The following is a 25,079-nucleotide window of genomic DNA, read 5'->3' as shown; positions in this document are numbered from 1 at the left end:
CAGACCCCATATATGGCTAGCCACCTTTGTGGCTTTATTTTCCTTCAGGTGTTGGAAAGACTGCTGGTTGATGTATCTTCTTTTAAAATTCTCTTTACATATACCAACAATTTCTCTTTTGTATTTCAGTATTTTGGAGCATTACTGTAACTTCAACTTCATAAACGACTGAGTTTATCAAGTTTACCTGATTGAGTGGGTAAGCCTCAGGATCTCAGCAGTTATCATTAGGAGTAGGCCCTTGCATGGCTTGCAAGTGATAATGTCCTTCACATTGGGTCAGCAGCTGTAAGAAGGACATTTTTACTAAATGTCTAGTAAATATATACACACACACACACACACATATATATATATATATATATAGGCGCAGGCATGGCCGTGTGGTAAGAAGCTTGCTTACCAACTACATGGTTTCAGGTTCAGTCTCACTGCATGGCACTTTGGGCAAGTGTCTTCTACTGTAGCCATTGGCCAGCCAAAGCCTTGCAAGTGGATTTGGTAGATGGAAACTGAAAGAAGCCCGTTATATAAATATATACACATATATGTGTGTCTTTGTGTTTCTCCCCCACCACCAGTTGAAAACCGGTGTTGATGTGTTTGCGTCCCCCTAACTTAGCTGTTCGGCAAAATACTAATAAAATAAGTACATGGCTTTAAAAAAACAATACGAACTGGAGTTGATTCATTCGAACAAAAATTCTTCAAAGCGGAGCCCCAGTATGGCCGCAGTCAAATGACTAAAGAATATATATATATAACTGATATCCCATAGTGGATTACCCTCATAACCCTTATCTTACTTTGTACTATATATATATATTGAGAGAGAGAGAGAGAGGGAGTGCAACCCGTGACTTATGTATTCTCTGATATCAACAGACGGCCTGTGTCAACACACACATTCGTGATGACAGCAATCAAATCTGTTTTCTAAAAATAGGACACGTTACTTAATGTAGACCGAAATAGGTCTGAGAGAAGGAATAAAGGATAAGCTGGTACTGGCTGGAATGGCTTTGATCATACGTCCGTTAGGTTATCAGGATTGTCCCAGAGGTAGATTGAAGAACAAAAAACAATCGATTGAGGAAATGAAATTGAAAGGAAGATAACTTATGCCAGAGGAGATGTCAAAATCGATTAAGAAAATAAAGCTACAAGTATCAAATAAATAAATGAAGACAACAATTCTGATAATGTTTGTTTTCTTCGGTGGAAAATGAAAGGTGTGAAAGTGGTATTGGTGCCTTAAAAAAAGTGAAAGGATTCAAACTGAGATCGAAACCGAAACCCAATTTTTCAGCTGGCAACATCGGCGCCTCAAAGCATAAAGTCTTTTAAGTAAAAACAGTTGTTATATATTTTGATTTACAATAAGAAAATCCGAAAACTGTGTCAGAAGTTTGTGACCTCGCAGCGAAAGACTGACTAAAGTGCAACATGGAGCTAAAACAAGTGTGGATCCGTTAAATATAGGTTGAGTTCGATCTTCCATCCAAGGCTTGACAACAAAAGGCAGACAAAGGCTAACATAGTCCTGTAAGGTATTGAAGATGCGAATGGAATTATGACAGAAGTAGAAGAATATATTTATTCCCCACCCAACTAAACAATCTTCACATATTTTTCTACCGTTGGAGACAGAAAAATGTGTCACCCTATAAAAATTATAGATGGAGGGGGGGGGGGGTTATGTGTCAATTCGAACGAACATAACAGTTTGTTGACAATATTGTTTCAAATACGCGTATTAAAAACACAAAATACCTAAACGAAGTTAAGATTAATTTGTAGGAAACAGGTGTTGTGCCGTCCAAGTATTCCATCCTAGAAGTGAAATGGTTTTAATTAAGATAATTGCCAGCTCACCTCGCAGCACCCGTTTTGTTCGTTAGTTTTAACCACAATAAATGTGTTATGAAAAGAGCAACAGAAACAAGGTAAGAAGAAAGGAAAACAAAAACTATAAACATAAATCTATAATAAAATAAATAACCAGATCTTTGTAATGTTTTGCTTTCCAGCTGGAATTTTTGATAATTTTTTTAGTGTCAATGTTCAATTTTTTTTCGGCTTCTTCAGTCGAACCAAAAAGGCAATTTTCAAACTTCCTAAAACAAAAAGAAAGTGTGAAAATGTTCCCTTTGTTAGTCTTTTCCAGGGAGATTTTTCTATTTTCTTAGTCTTCTTGTTTCTTACTGTCTTTCTCCACGTCTCTTTCCGACTCCAGATCAACTGGAAGGATGAGACGAAGTTGTATGTCTTTGTCGAAGTTCAAAATCACCTTCGTTCGAGGAACCAACAATTTTCTGAGGGTCTGAATTGCCGAAGCAAGAAGTGTTTTCTTCTGCCAAATCGTGTGAAGAGTTGGAAAGGACGGTGGCGGTGGTGCATTCGTCGGCGGAGCCAGTTGTAGACGATGACGATACATTATGAAGAGACAAAGTTGTTACAGTAGAACCAATAGACTCAGCAGATGGAGGAAGTTCACGATGAACAGTCTCAGACAAATCTCTGCTGACTGTCGACATTTCAACAGAACTGACCTGGAATGCTCGCTGAGACGTATCGACGTTCGGAACCGACGTATGAGGATTCGGTGTGGGGCGGCCCTCGAGGAGAAGCCGAGCGTGCATGTGTCGTCGGCGCTCTTCAAGCAACATCCTGTGGCTGCTGGGTTGCAGTATGTAACCACTGTTGAAGTAATTATACCACGCGAAGAGTGCACACAATATCAGGACAGTCAATATGATTCCTGTGCCCGCCACTGCGCAACTTACAGGCCAGTTGAACATGAGATAGCGCAAACCCGTGAAATGGGCGTATATCTTCACAACAGCCGAATACAGTTGGACGTGTCGATGTGATATTAAGAAATCTACTCCCACTGCGCGGTTGTACGGGTCTTCTGTATACTTGGAGAACAGTTCAACGTGTAAAATTTGCTTTTCTTCGTTGGCTCCGGTGATGAGGAACGGCAGATAGAAGAGAGTCGACATGGTGTGCAACAGACTAGACCGATACCGTAGCATGGTGGTCTTCGCTGCCGATTGTATATAGTGGTTGGACTGGTTGTAGAAATGGGCTTTCACCAAAAACATACCAGTCTTCTGGTTTACTGTGGATTCGGGGATTTCGAGGACCAACATAATTTTGTACGCCTGACCGGAGGAGAGTACATAACGGTTGCTCTCGTCTGTAAGATCGACGCGGGCCTTGGGAAACGAACACACGCCGACGCCGTTGTCGCACACATCAAACACAAAGTTACATGGACGTTCGTGCGACACACTCGGCATGTAGACATAATAGAAGCTGCCATAGACGAACAGGGCTATCCAGAGGAGAGCGATGAAGATCGTGATGGAAATTAGAATCTTGGAAATCGTGTACTTCAGCTGCAGGTATATCCATCGAACCGTGTCTTGCATCCAATTAACGAGGATCCGGCTCCATTCCACAATCATCGTTGATTCGGGATGCAAAGGAAGGAAATAAAGATTTATATTATTATTATTAGTAGTAGTAGTAGTTTCGTTATTGCTGTTTTTTTTTAATGAGGAGACTGGTGACGATAGATGAATGTGTGAGTAAAACAATCGAATATCAAAGAAAACTGTTACAGAAGCACACACTGAGATGTGATAGATTTGTTTTTAAAGTCAAACAAATGTTTAAAACGACATCAATTTATAGCAACAGAATGAAACTGGCGAAGACGAATAAACGGGGAACACATGGGAGAGAGAGAAACGTCAAAATGTGTTCCTCTGACATCGGAACAAAATACGAATCATAAGTATTATTAAGGGTGAGAAAAACCTTCCAAAATGTGTTGTTTATGTTTTCCTTGTTTGTTGTAAGCAGTAAATAACAGTGTCCAGTGGCGAAAGAGCCAGAAAGCTGTTGTTTCCCTCCGACGTCTAACCGCGACCGTCCAACACGACTTCCAGGCGGAGACTGACGATCGGTCGACTAAAGGGCAAGTAATTCAGAGAACCGAAGGTCGCTCAAACTGCTAGAAATAGCAACCAGATTTCCCGGTAATTAATGGAAACTATCTCCGAAGTGAGTAATTTAAATAAATATTTTCATAAAGTTAGTTTCAATGAATTAAGTGATCTATTCAATTTGACGGACAGATTTTTTTTTTTTTTATAACTAAACACTTTGAAACTTCGGATACTGGTAGAATGTGTCACATAAAACAGGGTTTACTCTTAACGTTTTTGACAAAATTTTGTATTTTAGAAGTTATTTCGTGTTAAAGTTATCGTATTTGGGTAATTTTAGCCAATCAATGACGTGTATTCAGCTGAAGAAAATTACTGCTGCAGTTTGCAAACAACTTCCGGGTCCATTGACAAAACGATGAGTCTCCGTCAACAGAAAAATTTAAACTGAAAATCTTTCCTAACAAAACTCTTCTTTAATAACCAGAGATGTTTTTATAGCAACATATGAAAATGTGTCTGTCTATCTATCTATCTATATATCTTTATGTATATAGGGAGAGAATTCACACAAAAACAAAAGACAGGTGGTGTAGACAACAAACGGATGAATTAGTATAACGCCCGGGAAGTAAATAAAGTCTTTAATATTTCGAGCCTACGCTCTTCCACAGAAAGAAACAAGGAGAGAAAATAAGGAATGTGTAGGGGCCAGCGATCTATCTATCATACACACACACAGTAATAACAGGCAGAAGTTTCAGAATGACAATGGCCAAATTCGTGTTTGATAAATGCCAATACACGAAACTCTCCGCTTGGGTCCGAAAAGTGGGTGGGGTGAGGTGGAAGTCTCAGAAATTTCACCCCCACCACCGTTGATCTTTTCACCTGCACGATTTTCACTAAGGAAAACAAAGCTTCCACCTCACTCTATACCGTTTTTCAGACCCCAAAAAAGGGTTTTGTAGTGACTGCTCTCTAGTGTCGGAGGTGGATTAACACAACCAGTCAGCAGCTGCTGTGAAAAAAGCTGGTGAAACAAAAAGGTGGCCAGGGGATGAGGTTAGGGGTTCTGTCCTTTGGTTGAGCCTGGAAGAATTATCTTGGAGTGGGGAAGGTGTGTATTATTAATGTGGTGACGGGGTATGTGATATGTGTAGTGGTGTCAGGTGCATAAGTTTATCCAGGGCTGTAGGTATATATACCTGTGTTCGTTGGTCTGTTTTCTTTCTGTAAAGGATAAAATCATGGGTTGTTTTTTTTTTTGTTAGCGTGTGGTGTGCAATGTGTGGGGGTACAATTTGTGTGCAGGGGTGTGTGTTGGGGGCTGGTGGAAGGCAGTCTATTTGTGGGGTTTCTGCCTTATAGGGGTGTGCATTGGTCAAACTCTTTTTGCTTCCCCATTGGTGGAAGGTCAAGGCAGGGGACCTGTGGTTGCAGTCATGATGGGGCACACAGGTGTACCTCTTTTCATGCTGGCAAGGATTAAACACCTCACTCCTGCTATTCAGATAGACATCCGGGCATTGGGTCCCTTTTAAAATTGCTCTCTTCTCAGCCAGGCATAATCTGCACTTCCTGCTGCAATTATGGTTTGCATTTCTTTTGGATCCGCCACTTTGTTTTACTCGTGGTGCTTTCTTTCAAAGCCCAGACATGCTTAGCTAGAGTTGTGGCATTGCATCTCTCTGGGATGTTGAAGGAGGACTTGTGGTTAAATATACAGGCAAAATAGCTACCTGTAAAATCTCAAGAAGAGATCAGAGTAGTAACTATACTAACAAGTAAAGTTAATCGCCACATCAAAGTGGCCGGTCCATGTTACAACTGGTTTAACCCCAGGCAGATCTTCCACCAGCTGGTTATCAGTGTAGCGCTACACCCTATATATACATATACAGGGTGGTGCAAAAGTAGGTATACAGTAATGAAAAAGAAAACCCATGTACAAAACTCATTTATTTTTATCAAAAAAATTAAATTATGGAGATGTACTTGCATAGCAAGTGACCTGATCTGAGATCATGTGCTGGAACTAAAACAATTGCAGCGTGGAAGGTGTTTATAAGCCATTTAAGAAACACACAAAATCCATTAAATTCACTTCAACATTTGAATTTAATTTGTCAAAATATTTTCATTGCTTTGAGACCGCGACCCGTGCTGCATCAAAATTAAAAGTTATGATAAAAGTATTATGATTAATGACACTGAAAATATCAAAACTGAGACTAATTAGCGTTAACGAGTTAAGCATTATAACATTGATGTGATACCTACTTTTGCCTCTCCACCCTGTATATTGCTAGCAAGGAGAGCAAACCGCTACCATCTTCTAGCAGACAACAGGATCATGAGATTGACTGTTTCAAGCTGGTTGGCTTGTCTTCAGTTGCGAGTACCTGGTCGCCAGAGCGGTAGCCAAGGTCAGCTCCAGCCAGCAATATATTGTAAACAAAGCGACTAGAGCCAACTAACTGGCAGAAGATTTGCCTGGGGCTAAACTAGTAGTAACATGGACCGGCCATTTTGATGGGGCAATTAACTTTACTTATTAGTATAGTTACTACTCTGATCTCTTCTTCAGATTTCACAACTAGCTGAAGAAGTTACAAATCAGTGACCAATGGTCACTTTGTTTTCAATATATTGCTGGCTGGAGTGGACCCTGGCTATTGCTCTGGCAACCAGATACTTGCAACTGAAGATGTGTCAACCAGCTTGAAACTGAGTCAGTCTCACAATTCTGCTGTTTGCTAGAGGATGGCAGGGGTTCACTACCCCTACTAGCAATATATATATATATAAGGTGCAGCACTGCACCAACAACCACTTTGATGACGCGATTAAATTTACTTTATATATATACAGGGTGTTCCAAAAGTCAGTGATGGGTTTCAATTTTGATACAATATAAGGGACAATGGAAATAAGTATGCACAAGTCAAAGTTTGCAACACCACATCTGAAAAACAACACCGCTTAAATGGCACCATAACTCCCTCAAGAGTTTCAGACCCCACTTCTCTGATTTCTCTATTGATGTTCTCCTTCAGTTGCACCAGGGTCTTCAGTTCGTTGACATAAACCCTCTCTTTCAGGTATCCATAATTGAGACCATTTTGTACCTGGTCATTCAAAGTAGACCTCACACATGGTTCCAGCAAAATGGGGCAACTGCTCATACTGCAAGAGAAACAATGCAGTTGCTATGGCAGTGCTTTGGAGAGAGAGAATACCCCCCCCCCACAGCAATGTCAACTGGCCTTCACGTTCCCCAGAATGTCTAGCCTGGATTTACTCCTGTGGGATACCCGAGAGCATTTACGTCAACAAATACTACATCAAAATGCCTTCACCCAACTCATACCAGCATGGAAAAGTAGATATAAAATGAACGAATATGTATTCTTCGTTAAAGCCTCACATTATAAAATGGATAAGGATGTGATTAGAAGACAGAACGTAAAGGAATATATTTAAATATCACCACAAGGTATTTAGTCTGATACTATTGGTGTTTACCAATTTAGCAAAAAGGTTAACACAGCCTTTCACTTTCTCCAAGGCAAACCTCCCACAGCACAGACCACCAATCACCTCACTCTGTGCAAGACATGAGGAATATGGTTTATCTAAGGGAAACATAAGGAAATGATTGCAATGAATAGAACTCCAAGTGGTCATACAATCAGTTGATTCCTGTATTCTTTTATGTGCTTCATTCATTTGATTGTGGCCATGCTGGAGCACTGCCTCAAAGGGTTTTAGTCAAAGACATCAACCCCAGGAATTATTTTTTAAAACTAATACTTATTCTTTCAGTCTCTTTTGCCAAACCTTTTAGTTACAGGGACATAAACACACCAACACTGGTTGTCAAGCAGTGATGGGGGACAAATACAGACACAAAAGCACACACACACACACACATATTGTCGTGATGTGTGTCATCACGTGTATTTAGCGAGTTGGAGAGAGACGCAAAGGTAGAAGCTATGAGTCAGTCAAAGTTTGGACGTCTAGGGGAGAACCACCAGTCAAAGAGAAGAAAATGAAGAAGAAGAACTCACTTCTCTTAAATGACAATTTCTACAACAAACTTTTGCACATATAATCAAACAGATAAAAGAGCTGCTGCAATTGAATTCTGTATTTCTGGTCAGTTATTTATCTTCGTATCTTGATATCGAAGTATTTATCTCCTTTGCGATTACAAACGAAATTTCCACAAGACTCTTACATAAGTGATATTCTTTGTTGCATTGAAATCTGTATTTCCATTCAGTCATTTTTCTGTGTATATATGATACCGAAATATTTATCTCTATTTTGTGTTCATAATCTCCTGGTTTTCACAAGACATCATCTGGCTATATTTATTTATGAAGTCCGTATTTCCGGTCAGCCAGCTTTTCTTTGTATCTTGATACCGAGATATTTATCTCTTTTTATGGTAACAAGCGAACAGTTTCCACAAAATATTAGTGACGAGAATGAGATAAAATAAAATTAATTTTCTTCGATGAATTGTTCGGCACTTTCGTAAGCTGTGACGACCTTCGAAATTAAAGAAATTAGCACATCATATTCTTAAAAAACTGACTTATATTGGTTCACACATATGTATTTTGACGAATTATTTTGAAATATATTGATTACTGTTTAAAATGTTAGCACTTTGTATTGTTTCTGGCCAATGTTGCAACTGGAGGAACAAAACTAGCAGAATTGAGAAAATCATGTTTGTGGAAGAATGGCCAGAATGGAAAGCGAGAACTTTGAATGCAGAGGAAATCATGACTGAAAAGGAAACCTGCAAAACACCCCAAAAATCATTCAAAACTGGAGTCTTGCACTCAGGAAATAAACCAATTATCCACTGGGATCAGTTCTCAAATGTTTGTTTCTCTATCACAAACGCTTCAGAAATTTTAACCACCACCAAAGCGGTGATCAGACTAACACAACAAGAATATCAGGATCAATACCCTAAACAATATCAAAGTTTAGCCAAGAACCTTAGATTGTACAGTGATCAAGAATTGATTATCCGATGTCAAGTGTGACTAAAAAATAAATCATGGTTGAAACTGACCCATATTTTTGCCACCCAAACATAGATTCACGGAACTACTTGCTATAAATGAACTACAACATCATTCTGGACCAATTGGTATTCTGGCAACATTGCACAAAGATTATTGGTTACCAAGAGGATGCACTGAAGTTAAAAGAATGCTGAGAGAATGTATGGTCTGTTGTAAAGATAGGGTGAACCCTTTCCTGACCTACCAGCTGGCCATGTCAATATTAGCAAACCATTCGCCAAAACAGCAGTTGACTCGTTAGGACCAAACTAGTTCAACAAAACTGACAATGACAAGCAGGTTTGGATTTGTCTCTTCAGTTGTCTGTCAAAGAGAGCATTCGGAACTGGCCTATGGGTTGTTGAGTGCTGAAGACGAGTAATTGTCTCTGATGCTTCATAGCAAAGAATGGGATACCACAGAAAGACTTAAATGATCAATTGGACACCAATTACTCAATCCTAACCAACTAATCCTACAAGAAATCTAATGTTCTCTCAACAGCCAACCACTGACATATGTTCCAGCAGAAAACGGCAACACATTGACCTTCTACAACCCAACAGACAAGACATTGCTCTACTCAAATGACCATCCCAACTTGAGCAAGCTAATCCAAATGTAGTGAACAATTTAATCAAATTTTGGGAGATTTGGCAAATGGATTACCTCTATTCACTCAATGAAAGATCCAAGGCACACAAACAAACATGGTCAGTTCACAGGGCAGGACCAAGAAAGGGACAAGTCATTAGGGTAATGGAAGTCAGGCCCAAGGAATCTTTGACCATTAGCAGCCATTATTGATATAGAGACTGATCAAGATACATTTATCCAAACGGTCAAATTGAAAATAATACCAAACAAACGTTATGATGGTCAATTGCTTCTCTTTGCCCCTTGAGGCCCTGAGTCTGGAGAGAAAAAAACAAGTATGTGATTACAGTTAGGAAACAAGACCCAACAGAATAAAAAAAAAGGTAAAAAACAAGGTCTTTGATTGCGCTAATGAATCAATAGAGAACAAATTATTAGTTAACAAGGACCTCTGGCAGAAATATATCCATGTTAATGGAGTAGACTCTCGAAATATTGTTTGAAATAAGTCTGCCGTTAGTTCATGTGCCATTTCTGACAACCTTTTGGTGCTGAGAGGTTGTTGTGACATGCTTTGTCACGTGTATTGAACAAGTTAGAGAGAGACGCAAAGGTAGAAGCCACGAGTCAGTTGAAGTTTGGACGTCTAGGGGAGAACCACCAGTCAAAGAGAAGAAAAGGAAAAAGAACTCATTGCCGTTGAATGAAAATTTCTACAACAAACTTTTGCACATATAATCAAATAGATAAAAAAGCTGCTGCAACTGAATTCTGTATTTCTGGTCAGTTATTTATCTTTGTATCTTGATATCGAAGTATTTATCTCCTTTGCGATTACAAACGAAATTTCCACAAGACTCTTACATAAGTGATATTCTTTGTTGCATTGAAATCTGTATTTCTGTTCAGTCATTTTTCCGCATATCTTTGATAACGAAATATTTATCTCTATTTTGTGTTAATAAACTAACAGTTTTCACAAGACATCGTCTGGCTATATTTATCTAGGAAGTCTGTGTTTCTGCTCAGCCATCCTTTCTTCGTACCTTGATACCGAGATCTCTCTTTTTGTGGTCACAAGCGAACAGTTTTCACGTACATATATACAACAGGTTCTTTTAGCTTCCACCTACCAAATCCGCTCACAAGGCTTTGGTCGGCCTGAGGCTATAGCAGAAGACACCTGTCCAAAGTGCCATACAGCGGGACTGAACCCGGAACCATGTGGTCAGGAAGCAAGCTACTTACCACACAGCCATGTCTGTGCCTGCTGTGCAAGAAGCAGCAATGTCTCCTTCCAATCACATCCAGCTTGATAATTAGGGCAGACTTTGAGAGCCGAAGCAATAGCAGAAGCAGGTATGTTCAGAGGGTGTTGCAAGACAAGTTCATGGGAGCTGGGGGTGGGTGGGGTGATGTATGTCACTTGCACATGCAGCTATCTGACCAGCTATTCAGTAATGGCCAGTTGCAAAACAACACGCAGCTAATGAGGTCTATAAGCATCGCATAGTTGCTAGATAAATAACTGTGTTACTCATAACGTGCTGTCTGCACCAATAAAAAAATGTACACTTTTTGATTTTATTTAGTAAACCTAAAGAGATTAAAATCAGGACTTGAGAAAGACAAGCAGTAAAATTCCTCTTAACAAAAGAATGCATAAAATTTTAATTTTTTTATACAACCTAGAAAATTAAAAAAGTAGACAACAATAGAAAGTTTAAAAAAGAGGGTGGAAAATGTTGGATAACTAATTAAAAATAAAGTAGAAAAAAAAATTAATTTCTTGATGAGAACAGTTTGTGTTTTGTATTAGTGACATTATTATCAAACTGTTTCCTCTTCAGGATAGAAGTCCGACCAAGAGATTGAGTAAAAGAAGTATGGCCTCCTAAGCCATCATAACCACGCCGAATATTCTTCAGAATTGGCACCTGTGGTGAGTTATTGCAAGACGGAATAGGAATAACATTTGATGAACTCTTGCTGGTCAACTTTGGTTTCTTTTGGCATGCAGATGTAATTTTCCAAAAAAAATTAGATTGTGAGTCACTGAAATTTGAAATGCAATTGCTAACGACAGCAGTCTTCTGGGATTTTAATGCTATTGATAATGAAGATGATTGTGGTGGAGCAGATGAATGTGGAACCTTTTCAAAATTTTCAGACTCTGGAATAATCTCATTATCAGGTTCGGATGTCAAGAGTTTTCTTTTCGGCTCAGATTTGGCCAGGCGTTTTCTCAAGGTTGCTATTTCAGCCTCACATCTTGTCAGTTCTTTTTCAGAATTCTTGCAGTGTTCTTTAAGCAGCTTCTCCTGGGTTTTTGTCTCATCAAGGGTCACTCGCATTGAAGCCAATTGCTTCAGGACCTTTTCCAGTTCAGAGCGCTGAGATTTCCTGCTCCGTTTGCACTGTTCATATTCTCGTTTAATGATGGTACAGAGATTAACTAATCGCTCCACTGCCCCAGGGCCATTCATCACATCTTCCAACAGCAATTTACTTTCAGTTTCAGTCACTAAAATAAATTGAAAACAAATAAGTTATACAATAACAAGCAAAACCAATTTTCATTGTAAGCATAATTTTAGTTAATCAAAGCTTCTTTTGGGCTCATGCCATAAATGCATTAATCTGCAATTAAGTATGCATTCTTAATACATAAGACACACTTAGAAAATTCCCAATGGAGGGACATGTCGAAAGGGATATTTCATTCACTTGCTTATAAGCTGTTTCAAGTATATCATGAATTAAGCCCATACGTCATAGAACTGCCTCAATTATGGGAGTCAGCTGGCTGGAAGTGACATAGGGACTCGGAGACGGGAACAGTGGAGCATAGAATGGGTGAACGGGTAGCTTTATGAGCAGATGCTATCATACTTGATGTTGCTGGTTACTGATTTAGAACCAATTCAACCCATCCCGGGTGAACATTCACACAGGTAAGTGGTCAGTCAATCTAACAGGTGCAGAGATTGCAATGGTTGGAGAGAGGTTGAGTTTGGAGGCAGGGAAGAAAAAGATATGACTGTCTGTCAGGGATGAAACTAGAAGAGTTAAGTTACTGTAAAACATTTGATTCTTGTATCAGCAGCATTAATGTGGGATGAATACAAGAGCGAAGAAGAGTTGAGAACAATAAGAGCAAGGGGCTGGGTGAGATAGAGAATGTCTTCAAAGTAAGAAGAGATATGATCAAAGTGATTGGAAGAGGAGTGAGTGTAGCCTAGACAGCAGTAATGGCCTTTAGGACAACAAGGGATGAGAGATTTGTGTCTCAAAGACAAAAAGGATGTAAGGTTTGTGTTAGGAGGTGATGTTCAAGAGGAGGAAACTATAACATTGTGTCAGTTCCTACAAGCAGCAGGATTTCAGTGGTCTTAGGAGGAACCTTCAAAATACTCTGCTTTTACCACCAGATCTTCACTCTTACCATTGTTCGTTTTCCACAACATTTCTCTCCTCTACTCACTCTGATTATTATCTGACCTTATATGAATGGAAACAATATAGATGAGTAAGGAGTCATTATGTCTTGCAAAGTACAAGGCAATCTACAAGTGCTGATGCAACAACAAAATGCATCTGCTACATTTTGTTAAGTGGTTGATAAATAAGCAGAAACATAGGGTCAAGAAAACCTTTAGTTATGTCTCATCAAGGACAACCTTTTCGTTTTTCTATTGGGGCCTCAATAAAGCACACCGTGCACACTTTAAGTGTTTGTGTTCAGAAGAGCATTCAACCATAGGAATCAGGCTAAAACAAAACATTAATGAGATGCAGTCTTCCTATCTATCTGCAAATTGTAGGAACTACAGATAAAAACTGACTCAAATCATAATAAACTATCCAACCCATGGCATCCATGAATGTAGGTGTAAAATGATAATGATGATACAGCAAAGTGGATTGGCTATTTGGGAGTTAAGTTGATTATAGACATAATAAGTATCAACACAAAATTCCTCAAAATGTCATCTTAAATAGTTATCTCCAACCGCATCTACTTGGATACGAGCAATCTTTTAGTTTTGCATAGTTTGGTCAGAAAAGGATGGGCAGAGCTCATGTCCCCTTTTTCAGGGTTTCTGAGCCTGGAGGAAGGAAAACAAATTACAACTCACAGATACCAAGCTACCTTACCTTAGACATGAGACCTCATCTCAATGCTTGCAACAAAAGTAAGCAGACACTACGAAAGCCACTCAAAGATCAGGCGATAGTGTTAAACCAGACAACAGCAATTAAGGCTACCAACAAAGAACATGTAGGCTCCATTCAACAGACTTTCACATAATTTCATTGTACTTAAAAAGAAAAGAAACACTAAACAAATGTCCAGCAAGGTAACCTAAACTTCCTGCAGACCATTCATAGTCTCCACTCATTTGTTAACCACTTTAGTAGTGCACTGGTACAATTTACTATGGCATCTGCACTGGTGATGTTAGTCACACCGACAGGTCCTCTCAACCGTACATTGTCTGGATTGTCTTTCTTTCACTAACAACAGTCTGCATTTTGTCATGGCACTAGCGAGACAGCCTTATTCAACAGTCTCCATTTGTTCAATGCAACACAACCACAAAAGAAACAGCAATGACAAAAACACAAACAAAAGTGAGCAGGTAAAAGGAGAAAAGAATGAAGAAAGCAAAATCTTTTGAAAACATATTTGAAACTCACTTTGAACTAGTTTCTTGATTTGTGCAAAGCTTTCCACTCTATTCTTCAGCTCTACCCGTTCCTTGTCTTTGTCGATCCAAGTCTGTTCACAGTTCTGGTAGTACTGAATCTGTTTGTTTTTTGCCTTCATGGAAGACATCATCACCTGGACCTCAGCAAGTGCATTCTGGTGTGCAATAGATAGAGCTTCTTTTTCATCACAGACATTCTGAAAGTCCTTCTCCAACTGTTTATTCTTCTGTTCAGACTCAGCCAACTTGGCACGCATGCTGTTTAATTCATTGAGCAGTCTGTTAAAAAATATAACACACATTTTATTTGCCACAAGAGCTAGACATAAATGAAGATTTTTAACATAGCCACAAGACCTGAAATTTTGAGAGGAGGGGTTAGCCCTTTTGTTATTAAGCCTGCTGAAACTGGCTCTGAGTACAAATGTTTTGTTTTCATAAGTTTTGAATTAAAATTTTCCACCAAACCTTAGTCACAATTTATGTTCCTAACACTAGCTTCATGATAACTAAGTTATTTTACTAAATTCTTTGTTATATTTAAAGTAATTGAAAGAAACACAAAGCATCCCAAAATAAATACAGCAACGAAAGGGTTAATCAATAATATCAACCTCAGTACTTGACGGGGACTTTACTTTATCAATCCCCAAAAGTCAAAGTTATTCTAGGCAGAATTTGAACTCAGAACATAAAGAATCAGAAGAAATAGCAAGAGGAATTTTGTCTGATCCTCTACCAATTCTACCAACCGACCAATCTTAAAAGTAGAGACACAAGACTAGTAAGGGGAATGGGTTAGTCAATTATACTGACCCAAGTATTAGGGTGGTACTTTTATCGACTCTCAACAATGAAAAGCAAATTTAACCTCAGCAGATTTGAATTCAGAATATAAGGGACCAGAACAAATACCACAAGGTATTTTTCCAATGATCCAATAATTTCACCAATCCATCTGGACCTTCTGTTCTGCCCTGTCAGCAGTTGTACCTCTGTATTACTGACCTTAGTCTTGTGGGACCACAAGGACCCTTTATCATGGTACCAGCACAAGTGAGACAGCCTTATTCAACAGTCATATTGATCCCTCCTGACCATGTCATGGCTTGTCTCTTTGTCTCTCATAACCCATATAAACATTATTCCACAAAAAGCAAATATACACACACAAAGTATGGGGGGGGGGGGGGTTTAGTTCACAGGTGATCTAAACGATTAGGTACGCTAGGTAAGCACTGTAACGGATTACAATGGCTCCAAGGTTATGGCTGAGATGGTAGTTATGGAGCCATTGCAGATTTCTGATGCAATATATATATATATATAACACACACACAAACATCTCTCTCTCTCTCTATATATATATATATATCTATATCTATATATATATAGTGGTTGTCTACTGCTTATGCAGAGTTTGACCACCCCCTATACCACCTATCATGGCACCTGATGTGGCTTTTAAACCAGACAATGTTTTAAAAAGACACCCACATAGACTGCATATCCAGTTTGGACCACCAAGAGTTGCAGTTAAGTTCTGATCTTTGTAGATTTTAAAATGTCTGTCGAGGTCTCTGTTAGATTTGCAGACCTTCTGGCATTCATTGCATTGAACGGTGTGCGCATTAATGGCAACTCTGGAAAAATATTTGCAGTGGTTTTGCAAGAGCTTTCTTGCATGCTTTTAAAAGAATTGTTGGGAGTCCATCTGGGCCTGTTGTAGAGTTTGAGTCTTTCTCATCAATGGCCAACAATACATTCCTCTTCTGTAATGGCAATGTAATCAATGGTCACCCTTTTCTCTTGTAGGTTAGACGTGTTGAAGAACTCATCTGGTCTACTTATTTCCATGTTTACCAGTGCAGAAGTGAAAACACTTTGGAATTGCTTGAGCACTTCACTTTTCCTCTTGGGGTCTGCAGTCAGTGAGCCCCTTTTTATCAAACAGCAGCCCTATCCTGAGGCAGACTCTTTTGTAAACTTGTAGAAGGCTTTAGGGTTCCTCTTTATATTTTCCACCACCCTGGTTTCTCAGTTTACCCTTTCTGTTTCATGGGAGATTCTGATTTTATTCTCAGTCTCTAAGAGCACCATTTGGCTGTCATTAGGTTCCTTGTTTAAGTGATTCGAAATCTTTATCCTCCGTCTCATTCTCCTATCTCGGGGAATAATGGCTTTCTTCTCTGGGACAAACTTATGGCTCACATTATTGATAAGAACTCAATGATTTTCATGCCAGTGTCTTGCATGGACAGACTTTTAAACCAGTTTTGCTGGAGTATCTCTTTGTTCATAGACTGCCAGTCAGCCTTGTAGAAATTCAGGTTGGCCAGCACTTGGGAGCCAGCTGTGTGGTATGACTCTTTAATTAGCTTCAGACCAGATATTGACAGTTCTATCATGTTATGGCCTGAATGAGTTGACGGTGATATTTTTATGTTGTGAATAAGGTCTATATTCTTAGAGAAGCAAAGATCCAGGATGTTGTTATTTCTGGTCGGGGAAAGTACGGTCTGCTCCATGAACATCATTTTCGTTAGATCTACTAAAGATTCTGCCTCATTGCATTGTTTCTATTTGAACCCTGAGGTTATGACAGCTTCGGGTCATCAAATGTTGGGGAAGTTGCAGCCACACATCAGACGTACATTAAGGCATTAATCTAGGTTTGAAAGTACATCTTTTATCTTCCTCAAACTTGCCATCATAGTATGAGACATCAGGCGGCTAATATAATGTGCATATTACCATGTACACACACACACACACACACACATTACTCAAAGAAATTCCAACTTTGATCTTCATGTTTTATTTACTATCTTATAATAATATAATATATAATGATACGGGGAGAATTCACAAAAAAAAAAAAGACGAAGACAGGAGGTGTAGACAACAAACAGATGTATTAGTATAATGCTCGGGAGGTGAAAAAGTCTTTAACGTTTCGTGCCTACGCTCTTCCACAGAAAGGAACAAAGAGAGAAAATAAAGAATGTGTCGTGGCTAGCAATCTATGGCGAATGCCGGACAGAAGGGTCACACAGGAGAGTTAGGGAGAAGGGGAGATAATAAAGCAGTGGTGATCCCAAAACGAAGGTGCGCATGCGTGTGTAAAAGAGATATATGGCAGAATATTAAAGGTTCATGTAGCAGTGGTGACAGTTTAGTGTTACAAATTACAACTGAAGTGAGATGGCTAAATTGTTTGCCTTAAAAACATTTAGATATAAACCAGAAGGTTAATATATGCAAACTGTATCCTCAGCAATCAGTGTATGGCTTTACTAAATCACTGAAGTTGATTGGTGTTTGGTTTAGGCGTCACAGTTTGTTGAACAATGTCAAGAGACCTATATTTTGACCCTGGCCAAAGCAGTAATTGCTTTGCTATTTTTCCTAGGGATTTTTACATTTCAGTTATCATCTTCTTTACAAACGTTGTTGGTGGTGGTGGTGGTGGTAGGAGTTGCAGAACTTTAAACCCAAAATAAGATTAATTTTACTGACTTTTCTTCTGATATAGCTGGCTTTTTCCTGTTATCATGAACACTTTTAGTATTGTTGCTGTTAGTGGTTGTAGCAGTGGAAGTAGTACCTCAGATATATATATATGTACGCATACATACAAGCAGAGATACCCAGCGTTGCACAGGATTAAAATGGCATAGTTTTTTATTGTTTTACTTCTCTCAGTCATATGACTGTGGCCATGCTGGAGCACCGCATTTACACAAAGAAATATGTATATGTATGTTTATATGTATGTATATTTATGCATATGTATATATGTATATATATATATATGTTTATATATATGTATATATACATGTGTGTGTGTATATATATATATATATATATATATATATATATATATATATATATATATATATATATATATACACACACGTGTATATATATTTATATAAAATGTGTATATATCTATGTATATATATATGTTTATATATATGTATATATATATGTTTATATATATGTATATATATATATATATGTATAAAATAGCTTTATTTTGAGATTGCTAGTGTTAACAATACTCGCAAAAAATACCGACAGGAGTTGTAGTCCTCCAAGTGAGCTATATTTCACTTCTTAATTTGAACGGAGGCAATGCAAGTGGAAACTAGAGGAACATAATTAAGCTCCACACTCAAAGATCAAATAGATACATAGATTCCTATATTCTTCCACATTTACGAAACGGATGTATAAATTCCAGATATAAAGACATAAAAATATATATAAATAGATATGAATCAGTGTTATACATAAAACACAGTGAATTGACATTTTAAAAGTTAAAAAATATTGGTATAATTAAAAATTTGGGATGATGAAACATTAAAAGGACATATTAAAAACCCCCGAAAAACAACACAAAAATTAAAAAATTAAGAGTTCCATCTGCGTTTCAGAGACGTGCCAAGCGATATGATATATTTGATATCATCAAAACTGACACTCCCCTCATCAGGATGTTTTTTACAAACACTATACAAAAACAAATACAAAAACAAATACAAAAATACTAATATGCAATTAAATAGCAGCCATTTGTAATCTGTGTAATGACGGATTTCTTTCTGCAGTTGAGTTCCAGATTATCTTTGCAATTTCGGCTGGTTATACTCGAGATTGCTCCAATCTGGCCAGCCGCAAAGAAAAACTAAGCTAAGAGCACTAGATTCCTTAGAAGAAAGCAGCAAATGTATAAGAAAACAAGGACGGAAAAATGGAGAAATGGTACACAAATACAAACAAAAGACATTAACAATACACACACACACACATACATACATATATATATATATATAATCCACATATATACATAAAATAACATAGAATAGCAAAATTTCTAAAGTTTTGCTATCTTTTATTTTATGAATATGATTTTAGTAATTTCGGAAGTTAATTTGGAATTTTTTTAATTTGCTGCTGACTGAAACCACAATTGCGCAGTGAATTTGAGAAATTATAATATCTAATGATGAGACATGTGTTATTCTGTCTCTAAATTATATGTTACTGTTTTGGTGTAGCCACTGAGAACTAGGAAATTATTTTATTTGCTAATTAAAGCTGAAACAAAAAAAACAGGGTAAAAGTTTTTTTATTTTTCATTCCCTTCGAAATTCCTCTTAAATGTAGTTTTGAACGTTTTGACTGCTCCTTCTAGCATGTAAGGCTGCCTGTTAAGAGTCGCCTCTTTTGTGCTTAAATGTATACATTGTCAGATAAAGAGGGGAGGGGAGTTGAGCCCATGTGACAGAAAGGAGCAAAGAGAGAAAATTCCTGTTTACAGCGAAGTCATTTTATTGTCTTTTGTTACAGCTTAAGGTTGTTTCTGTTGTCAACCTCACAGCAAGGTACTGAATACTGAATAACAACCATTCATTCTCCACGGTCACAAAGTGTTAGATGAAGAGAAAACTCATTCTCACCTGGGAGTAGATGTTTCTTCGGTTTCCAATGCTACATTATCAAAGTCAAAATATAACTTTATGGCAACATCTTTCTTTGACCAGCGTTTCCGGCAGGTTGGGCATGTTCTGGAAGTTTCCAACCATGTACCCAAACAGGCAGAGTGGAACGTATGACCACAAATGCCTGCAGCAATGTCCCATTCACCACCAGTTGACACAAACCGGTCCGAACAGATAACACAGTAAGCATTCATTTAAACACTGCAATTGAAGAAAAGCACATATTTAACATGAAGAAAAAAGTGAAAACTAACAGTTGTGAATTTTAATTTCTGGAAAAAATTAATTTTTTGCCTAGTTTTTAAATGAACATCTGTTTGTTTTAGCATAGCCACAGATATGTACCCCACCTGAATTTGTTGCCTCATAACTTCCAGAAAAATGAATATCTTTTAATGAAAATTTATACAAATTATTTTCAAACAGCATAGATTATGATTATAAAGAAATTTGTGGGGGAAATTTTTCTGAGAGGGTGGGGAGAGGAGTTTCGAATAAGGGATTTCCATAAATCCCTACATACTCTGAATCCACAGCATCCAAGCAGTATTTGTTGAAAATTTCATTAAAAAGTATCCATTTTTCTGGAAGTTATGAGGCAACAAAGTCAGGGAGTGGGTACACATCTGTAGTTATGCAATTGCAAAGGAACCAGCTTCAAAAGTTTTGTTTTCGCTTTCGGAAATTAAACTTCAAAATATCTCGTTTCGGTATATGTAACCTGGAGTGTATTAAGAGGAAAGCAAGAACTGCTCGTGTTATGAACTTCTGCACATCTTTTCAGCAAATAACAAAATAACACAAACACAACTTGCATCAATTTCTATAAACTTCATTTTTCATTCAGGAAAATATGTTGGCTGAGACAATAGAGAAGAAAATAGAAAAAGACAGGAAATACTTTATGTCCCCAAAATACTCATCAATCTTCTAACATGTCCTTGGAGTTATTTGACCGGGACAAGTTAGCACCGACATTGAAACCTGAAAACAGCGTAAAAATGTTAGTTTACTAACACACTGTTACATCATCATTGTTTAACATCCGCTTTCCATGCTAGCATGGGTTGGACGATTTGACTGAGAATTGGCGAACCAGATGGCTGCACCAGGCTCCAATCTTGATCTGGCAGGGTTTCTACAGCTGGATGCCCTTCCTAATGCCAACCACTCCGAGAGTGAAGTGGCTGCTTTTACATGCCACTAGCACAGGGGCCAGTCAGGCAGTACTAGCAACGACCTCACTCAAATGCTTTTTCACATGCCACCGGCACAAGTACTAGTAAGGCGATGCTGGTGATGATCACGCTCAAATGGTGCCTTTTACGTGCCACCGGCACGGAAGCCAGTTAGCTGCTCTGGCAACGATCACGCTCGGATGGTGCTCTTAGAGTCCCACTAGCACAGATGCCAGTCATCGAATTTGATTTCAATTTCACTTGTCTCAACAGGTCTTCGCAAGCAGAGTTTAATGTCCAAAGAAGGAAAGGTACATATAAGTGGGCTGGTTACATCCCTGGCATAGGCCACAAGGTTATGGTCTCATTTGGCTTGCTGGGTCTTCTCAAGCACAGCATATTTCCAAAAGTCTCAGTCACTAGTCATTGCCTTGATGAGGCCTAAAGTTCAAAGGTCGTGCTTCACCACTTCCTCCCAGGTCTTCTTGGGTCTACCTCTTCCACAGGTTCCCTCAACCGCTAGAGTGTGGCACTTTTCACACAGTTATCCTCATCCATTCTCGCCACATGACCATACCAGTGCAGTCGTCTCTCTTGCACACCACATCTGATGCTTCTTAAGTCCAACTTTTCTCTCAGGGCACTTACACTGTCATGTATGCACACTGACATTACACATCCAACGGAGCATACTGGCTTCATTCCTTGCAAGCATACGCATGTCCTCAGCAGTCACAGCCCGTGTTTCACTGCCATGTAGCATGGCTGTTCGTACACATGCGTCATACAGTCTACCTTTTACTCTGAGCAAGAGGCCCTTTGTTACCAACAGAGGTAGGAGCTCTCTGTCCAGGCTATTCTTATTCTAGCAGCTACACTTTCAGAGCATCCATCCCCGCTACTGACTAGGTCCCCTAGGTAACGGAAGCTATCAACTACTTGTAGTTTTTCTCCCTGGAATGTGACAGAAGCTGTTCTCTGCACATTTTCAGTGTGAATAGCACCTGAGCATTTGTCACATACAAAAACTATCTTCCCAGTTAGCCTTCCTTTGATATTGCTGCACCTCTTGTGTGTCCATAGCTTACACTGGGCACATCTTTTCTACCTATGCCTCTAGTACAGATTGAGCAGGGCCATCTACCTGAAGGCATTTGTGGTTTGCCTGCCTTCCTACTTAGGACTTTTGTTTTATATATATATATATATATATGTATACACTGAGGGTTAGGGTTAGAGTTATATATATATTTAACACCCTGCTGATTTTCAAAGTTTACCTATTTCTATTAATGCTAATATAATAAAATTATAGCAGTACACTTTTACACACCTTTCAGTTAATATTACAACCTAAATAATGGATAAAATAATATAGCTTAGCAATTATACACGAATTTGACAAATGCTATGAGAAATAACTATTTGATACATTATTGACAAAAGTGCAATATGATCAAATATAGGAATATTTATTCAAAGTAAATATAAAATATCAATATATTAGAAGAAATCTAACTTAACAAATCTAATTATGTACTGTATTTAAAATAATTTTGTTTCTTTCAGATTATTTAACAAATTAAATCAATCACCATGAGTTAAACCAAAGAGTTGTCTAAAGATTGTAGAGATCAGATTATTAAGCTGCACAAGGCTATATTTGGCTATCAGAAGACAAGTGAACAACTGTGGGTGCTATTGTATGTAAATGGGAAAGGGATAAGATCACTGTGAAGCATCCTCGATGTGGAGCTCCCGGGAAGATATCCCCTCATGCAACATCACATTTATTAAGAACTGTCCAGAACAACCCTAAAACTACTCGAGAAGAGCTTAGGAATGACCTTCTAGCTGCAGGAACATCAGCCACCAAAACAATTGGAAACACACTAGAAACGACAGCCAAATCTCCCTTAAACCACTGTTTCCTCTGAAAATATTTACATTTTTTTTTTAATACTGAAAAGGCTCCTCCTATAGTTTTTAAGTACAAAAAAGAAATGAAAGGCATTCTTTCGATATAACTCGACAAAATCAAAACATTTCACCAGATATTTCTGTGGTTTGTGGAGTGTAGATATAACGAAATTATGCCAGCAATGTCTCATTTTAAACTTGAAGAAAAAAAGCCTTGCATATTTGTTCTTACCTGGTTTCATGTGTCTATGTAAAATCCACAAATTTCCAGAGTCGAACTGTCATTTGCTTCCACGGAAATACCCGAAGTGAAATGTTTTGATTTTGTCGAGTTATATCGAAAGAATGCCAAATGAACTTATGTGGTCTTCCTGATCCGAAACTTTTCTCCCCACTCCCCGGAAAAAATTTAAAGTTTTCTCACAAATTTCTTTATAATCGTAATCTCTGCCGTATGAGAAATCTCCCATTATAGAAACTAATTTTCCTGAAACCCTTTCAACACCGTATTTATGGATTTCTTTCTCTCACCATAATACATGGAATCCTTTTTAAAAACCTTTTTCTATCATTCAAACGAAAATAAATGGTAAACTTTCAAATAAACGAATCTATTTTTCCATTTCTTTACCTTCGAAAGTCTTCTCCTCATTTTCCCTCACATTTCGGCAGAAGTAAAGAATACGTACACCCGGTGCTGTGTTACGCTGAAAACGGGTGGTGTTGCCTTTCATCCTTTCGGGGTCGATAAATCAAGTACCAGTTACGCACTGGGGTCGACGTAATCGACTTAATCCCTTTGTCTGTCCTTGTTTGTCCCCTCTGTGTTTAGCCCCTTTGTGGGTTTGTAAAGAAAGAGGTGTACGTATTCCTTACCTCCGCCCAAATTTCCTTATAATCGGTTCGTTGCCGCAAATGTTTCTTCTCATATTCGTTAAATACACATTTATTTACGATCAATACACTTATTATTATTATTATTTTGGTGCCAGGGCGTTAAAGTAAACATTATCCCAGTTTTCTCTCCTTTTTCTGGCTTTTGTGATAAATCTCCCTCAAATAACTAAATGATATTCGAGATCATAGAGATTTTAGAATAAATGAAGTGTCACTCACCAGTATGTGTAGCTGTCTTTCATACAGCTATATCACAACCTGACAGATCTCTCACGATGTCACCAACTCAGCCAACTTCTTCTTCATCTTCCTCAATAAAATAACTTTCGTAAATGGCGCCATTCTTCCACATGACGACTGGTGGCAAATTAGGGAAACGGACAGAGATCAAGGGAAATAACTAAGTGCGTTCTTACTCGTGGATCATTACTTTATTTCTTACCTTTGCTGAGCTCCTGTGCGCCTATTTTTTTTTGTTCCTTTTAAATTTTCTTCTTTCTTTTTATCTTTTTTTTCTTTTCTTTTTCATCTTTCCCTCACCGAATTCTCTACCACTTTGAATTTTTCTCTCTCCCTCTCCCCCCCCCTGCCTCATGTACTTTTACTCTTTGTCTCACGACAATTCTAGGAAGTGCGGATGTCTCTTCATGCTGACCTCGTATGTCATCCCATCAACAAATAGTCTTATGGCGTTAGAAAAGTGATGGCATGTACAGACAACCAAAGTGGATTTGGTAGAAAGAAACTGAAAGAAGCCTGTTGTATAAAGATATACATATATATCTATGTTTTGTGTCTGTGTTTCTCCCTCACCATCACTTGACAACCGATGTTGGTGTGTTTATGTTTACATCCCTGTAACATAGTGGTTTGGCAAAAGAAACTGATAGAATAAGTATCAGGTTTTAAAAAAATAATCTGTGGTGGTTGATTTGTTCAACTAAAAGGCGATGCCCCAACATGGCCATAAGTCCAAATGACTGAAACAAGAAAAAGATAAAAAACAATCTTCAAAATATATTTATTAGAAAGCATTTTCTATGAAGAAAATGCTTTTCATTTTATTATAATGATCATAAAGTACTTTCCCAGATTTAAAATCCATATTTTTGTTTTTCTCTTTGTCTGTGTGTATGTGTATTGGATCAGGTTATGAAAATCACAGAGAGGGCCATAGCCCAACTATTTAAGGAAAGTTAGTTTAGACAAGATG

General features: G+C 38.2%; 2 protein-coding genes across 2 annotated transcripts; both read right to left on the bottom strand.

Annotated features, from left to right (window-relative positions):
- Window positions 1-1,696: 1,696 nt before the first annotated feature.
- On the bottom strand, window positions 1,697-3,989 carry LOC115223214 (seipin-like). The gene has a single exon (XM_029793690.2). It carries the CDS (start codon window positions 3,471-3,473, stop codon window positions 2,238-2,240), a length of 1,236 nt encoding a protein of 411 aa, XP_029649550.1. The 5' UTR covers window positions 3,474-3,989; the 3' UTR covers window positions 1,697-2,237.
- Window positions 3,990-11,296: 7,307 nt separating this feature from the next.
- On the bottom strand, window positions 11,297-24,244 carry LOC115223307 (E3 ubiquitin-protein ligase TRAIP-like). The gene is made up of 4 exons (XM_029793818.2): window positions 24,086-24,244; window positions 19,830-20,072; window positions 14,351-14,640; window positions 11,297-12,173 (listed from the first exon to the last, which is right to left on the bottom strand). The coding sequence occupies exons 2-4, from the start codon at window positions 20,063-20,065 to the stop codon at window positions 11,431-11,433; spliced, it is 1,269 nt and encodes a 422-aa protein (XP_029649678.1). The 5' UTR covers window positions 20,066-20,072; window positions 24,086-24,244; the 3' UTR covers window positions 11,297-11,430.
- Between the last annotated feature and the right edge of the window lie 835 nt (window positions 24,245-25,079).

This window comes from Octopus sinensis, linkage group LG22, assembly GCF_006345805.1.
Source record: "Octopus sinensis linkage group LG22, ASM634580v1, whole genome shotgun sequence".
NCBI classification, from domain to species: domain Eukaryota; kingdom Metazoa; phylum Mollusca; class Cephalopoda; order Octopoda; family Octopodidae; genus Octopus; species Octopus sinensis.
This window is presented reverse-complemented; position numbering and strand designations above follow the sequence as displayed.